Source organism: Arachis ipaensis, chromosome B8 (assembly GCF_059453495.1).
Source record: "Arachis ipaensis isolate K30076 ecotype BB chromosome B8, ASM5945349v1, whole genome shotgun sequence".
Classification (NCBI taxonomy): Eukaryota; Viridiplantae; Streptophyta; class Magnoliopsida; order Fabales; family Fabaceae; genus Arachis; species Arachis ipaensis.
The window spans coordinates 113,841,138-113,846,408 of record NC_142443.1 but is presented as its reverse complement, the minus strand read 5'-3'; the positions used below and the strand labels follow the sequence as shown (position 1 = coordinate 113,846,408).

General features: G+C 31.9%; 1 protein-coding gene across 1 annotated transcript; it reads right to left on the bottom strand.

Annotated features, from left to right (window-relative positions):
• Positions 1-604: 604 nt before the first annotated feature.
• On the bottom strand, positions 605-1,820 carry LOC107611819 (Bifunctional inhibitor/lipid-transfer protein/seed storage 2S albumin superfamily protein). The gene is made up of 2 exons (XM_016313709.3): positions 1,443-1,820; positions 605-866 (listed from the first exon to the last, which is right to left on the bottom strand). Exons 1-2 carry the CDS (start codon positions 1,778-1,780, stop codon positions 857-859), a joined length of 348 nt encoding a protein of 115 aa, XP_016169195.1. The 5' UTR covers positions 1,781-1,820; the 3' UTR covers positions 605-856.
• Between the last annotated feature and the right edge of the window lie 3,451 nt (positions 1,821-5,271).

Sequence of the window (5,271 nt, the reverse complement as noted above, 5' to 3'; positions counted from 1 at the left end):
AACTCTTCCTCTTCTTCCTCCTCATCTTCTGTTATTTCTTCTTCTTCATCTTCTTATTTCATATTCTCATAATTCTTTTTGGGAGAAAAAATCAAACAAAGAAGAAAAAAATACATAATGTTGCAAAATCAAAAGAAGAAGGAGGAGAAACACAAAGAAGAAGGAGAAGAAAAAGGAAGAAGAGGAGGAGGAGGAGAAACGCGAAGAAGAAATGACAATTGTGGTTTTCATTGAGGAAGAAGAAGAAGAATCGTTCATAATGGTGAAGGAGTGCTTTGGAAACGTGATGCGCGTGTTAACACGCTTTTGTGGGTGAGCGTAGCTTCTGTTGGATTTGGCTCAACTTGTAAGACTTGTAAGATAAAAAGACTTGTATGTGTAGCATAACTGCACATAAAATACATAATTTGTATCTATATTTACTAAAATTTAAATGTATAAATTAACATAATTTGCACCAATATTTATTAAAGTTTGTACACATAAATCAAACAAATTTATTTATTGAAGATAATTTAATGTTTGTGCCGATTAATACTAGCCAAAATTATTAAAAATTGCTGGCCCAAAATTTTTCGTTATCCTAATTATTAAATAAAAGAACTTAACATCTTATTAACAAAGTTTAGTGGTTAATATCATAACATTGACTAACAATAATAATATTAATAATTGGAGCAAGAAAATGGAAATTACGACATTAACATGAAACATAATGAGAATACCAACATAATAATAAAGAAATCCACATAGGTAGATTCCAGTTTATTTCAAAATACGCCATTTTAATTATATATAAGTAGCAGAATAATGTTCAGCATTCCCTGCATCACCCTCCAATTCCAATTTTCAACTTTCAACCAACCCTGCAAAAGATGCAGCAACAACATAAGGGAGAAAACATTAAAATCCAAAAGTTAAAGAAGCATAGTCTAAGAATCTAAGTTGAAGATTGACTAAGAAAAAAAAAAGAAGTGATTTATAAAATATGAAAAGAACAAAATGGAGTTTTCATTCTTCCTTGTACATTGACTTCATATTCTCTATCATTAAATGGTATGAGATTAACTGGCACGAGCCTCACACCTATTTAATAATAATTAAAAATACAAAAAAAAAAAACAACTTTGCTTTGTGTATGAGAAAATATTAAATTAAAAAATATATTAAATATTTAATTTGTCTTCTAAAATTATTACAATTTACAAACATATTTCCTTTTAATATCTAAAATTTTAAATATAATAATTTAGTACATAGAGTTATATATATTTTGAAGATCGTTTACCAATGTTTCTCCCGCGACAAATAATGAAATAACATATGGACATGCCGAATTTTTTTTAAAAATATAAATTGTGTCAAAATTATCTATACCTTGTAAATAAAATATTTAAAATATTTATTAAAAAAAAACGATTAATAAGTGATATTTTCATTACTTGGAGCAGTCAGCATTGGGGGAAACAGTGATGGGAAGTGATACTCCACAGTTTCCAGGGAGAGCCTGAGCCAGTTGTGAATTAATGTTGAGACTCTTGGAAGTGGATTTGATGCAGTTGCATGCAGTTTTCTTATCAGCAGAGGTTGCTGCGGCAGCTGCAAGAGCTTTAACGCCAGAGCAACATGGTCCTGGTGGTTTACCACTTCCACTCACCAAGTAACTCACACAAGGCTTTAGGTTCTTAATCACATCACTGCATGATGAAATTGTAGCCTCAGAACTAGTTACTGAGGTCACTAAAATCATAAGAACACATGTAGCAGCAACTGATTTCATGCTTATTTAATTAATTGTTATATGTGGTGGTGGTGATGGTGGTTTCAATTTGCATTGGTTGTCCATGTTTAGACATTTTTATAGGATCAGAGGAAGCTAAAAACTACAAGTAAAAATAATTGTTAAAATAAAATTGTTAAATAGAGTACAAGAAAGATAAGTTTGATTTTAATTGTACAAGAAATTGTTAAAATTTCAAGATTAGGTGGAAGTAACGAAGAAGGGGTTATTCATTTTCAACAAGTAATATAAGTTGCACAAGATAATTGGTGCATATATAAATATTTTACGGTTTTCAAACCATATAGAAATTTGATCACTATGGACATTTAATTATGTGCTGGTTGGTAGTAAATCTTGTAAAAGTTGTTTCTCATTATTGCACACTTTGTTTGTAGCGGTGACAATGAACCATCCAAGAGCAGAGCAGAACCATGTGCAGGATTCACGGCCAGTAAACTAAAAAAAAAAAATAGTGAGAGTCTTAATTTATTTTCTATTTTTTTTTAAAATTTTGCGATTAAAAATTTTTTTGAACTTTTAATTATCTTTTCAATATTTTTAAAAAAATAACATTTAGGACAAATTGCACATTTAAATAAAGTAGAGACTAAAATTATTTAAATACAACATTTCTAAAATAGTTACAATAGTAGTTTATCAATAAACAACTTTCAGACGTAAACTGCAACAGATTGTAAGGATTTACGAAAATATTCAAATTTTATATTCAGATCTATATTCACCTCAATTCATAATTCTTATGTCACCAAAAAAAAAATAATTCTTCAACATGATGCCGTGACCACGAAACTAAGGTGAAGCAAGCTATTTAAAAAAAATTTACCTATTAAAAAAACACCCGTTGACCCATTGACCCATTGGACTTTTCTTAAATAGTCCAAACTATCATGTTGGAAGCCCATATATAATTCTACCTATGGGGACTTAAATGTGCGGGCCTTAATAAGCTAGGTCAGTCCATTTAATTATAAAATTCTAATTTTTTATGATTAAAAATTTATGATATAAAATTTAAAATAAATAAAATAATTTTAAAAAATTAACTGATATTTGTTGATAAAAGTTGATTCGTTAAGATTACTCTTTATTATATCACATATACACGACATATAGTACTCTTTAGTCTTTACAGATTGACAGCTCTAAAATAGAAATTAATTAGCCTCTATTGTGTGAACCAACTAAGGGGAAGTCATGGCATTCATGAATGGAATTTTCTGATAGATACACTCCTTTTTTAGATATGCTGCATCTATTAGTTCTCTTTTAATTTGAAATTAACACAAGAAATAGAATCGCAAGTTTCTAATGGACATATTTGCAGAAAATCAACCAAAAACTTTACTCTTCATAATGTACCATAACTGCTCCTAACATGATGCATATCATCCATGTACATAAACCAAGCAGACAAGACAAAATCACCAAATAGATTAATGAACCTGTTCCCTAACAAGATGAGAAAACTAATTTAAGTCTTTTAACATGTGGGATGGCATACATGTAATGTTTCTTCATTCTCTTAACCTGCATTCCAGCTAAAAGTTGGTGATGCATCTCACCATATACCTAAAAAGAGTGCACCACAATAAGAAATCAAAACGGAACTAACGAATTACAATCCTATATATCCATATTACATAATTAACAGAAACCAAATTAAATTTAGAGAGCATAAAGTCATAATCAGGAATGCAAGCTTAAAAAATTGTGTTCACAAAAGTTTAACTGAATCATAACATCTGCAATATACAGCAAAAACTATTCATGCATTCCTATGAATAGAAGATCAACTTAATACTTCTGGTGGATATGCATTTGTACTGAAATTATTCAAAGAAATCCACTAATGGTTACCGGTAAATGCAGTACGTCCAATTATTTTGAGTCCACACTACAACTTTTCTCTTAGGATCCTGAATCCCCAATAAATATTCATAGAATAGATGGAAGAGGAAGGCACCCACCCTTCACTTGCAACATTGACTGAATTGTTCACTGTCATTTAGTTAATCAAACAACAAACTTTATCTTCCTCTTGGATCCCGGCCCATCTGAGATGATTGAGACTCTGAAGAAAACCAGCTTCTTTCTCCATTCTGGTAAGGCAAATCAGACGTCCCAAAATCAGGTTGAGGGAAAGAACATGACAATGATTCATAATAACATTCTTCCTATATCAATAGTCTGCCATATCAAAGTACAATCAGTTAACTCAAATAAAGAATTTAAAATATGTTATATACAGCTATCAGCACAATGTCAAAGCCATCAATATTTTCAACCTCACTTTTTCATATATAAGGTTAAAAGCAGTGATGCATCATATTCATAAGTTGTTAGGATGAAAAAGATAGATCATATTTTGGCTCATTAGCTGGGGAAAAGCAAGCTATTTTATCACTGAAACAAGAAATAAAGCAAGAGAGGATGACAAATCTGTAGTTTTGCATATCCGTTCTCAGAATCACAAACAAATCAAATCTAATACATAGTGCGCCTGTGGCAAAATCTATGGCAAATAAACTTCAATTTTCTTTTCTTTCTTTAACCAAGATTCTCAAGGACAAATAAGAAACAATCAAAGCACTAAGCTCCAAATTAGTAAGAATGAGTATAAAATAGATTCAAATACAAATTAAAGAAGCAGTAGATATAACGAGTAATGACCAATAAAATGAAACCCTAACACAACATAAACTCAAAAGTAAGAATAAGGGTGTAAAACACTAACATGTGGGATAACTTCTATGGGTAGTTCATCTTCTACAACTAATACAACCTAAAGAACATTGCGCAACATCAAGTTAAGATCATTTCCAATAACCCTTTGATACTTGTTGACAATCTGCCCCAAGTCTACTTGTCAAATCATCAACTGTTTCATAGTCAAAAAATGATATATCCTACGATAAGGGTACTGCAAAATGAGTTAAACCATACATCAAGAAAACATAACCGAGGGCAACAAACTTATAGTGTTGTTCCGTTCGAGTCCAGCCGAGGTATGTGTTTCCCAACGAGGCTGCTTAGCTCTTGTTGGAGTTATACGTCGTCAGGGAGGCAGTCTCCAGGAATAACCTCGGTATGATGAAACACGGCGGCGGGAGCACCTGCAAAAAGCACTCCGACGCTCAAGTAAGTGTATGAATAATAAGAGATTAAAGTAATAAATTAGAGTGAGTTTTGTGACCTGTCCCTTAAGGGTTGCTTGGCTTGTGTTTTATAGATGAGTGGGGGGTAGTTCTCCCTTGCGTTTGTTCCGATATCTATGGCGAGTGCCGTTGTTAGTAACGGACTGAAGATGACGTTAGTCACGTGTGTAATTTGTGTTTGAGTTCCATTTTAGGTTTTGATATGAGTTCCGAAATATTTGGTTGGTGAGGATGAAAGGATAATTGGCGAGTTCTTAGGGGTACACGTCATATCTCCCAAGCTTGTTTGTCTCCATGTCTTGGGTGACAGGC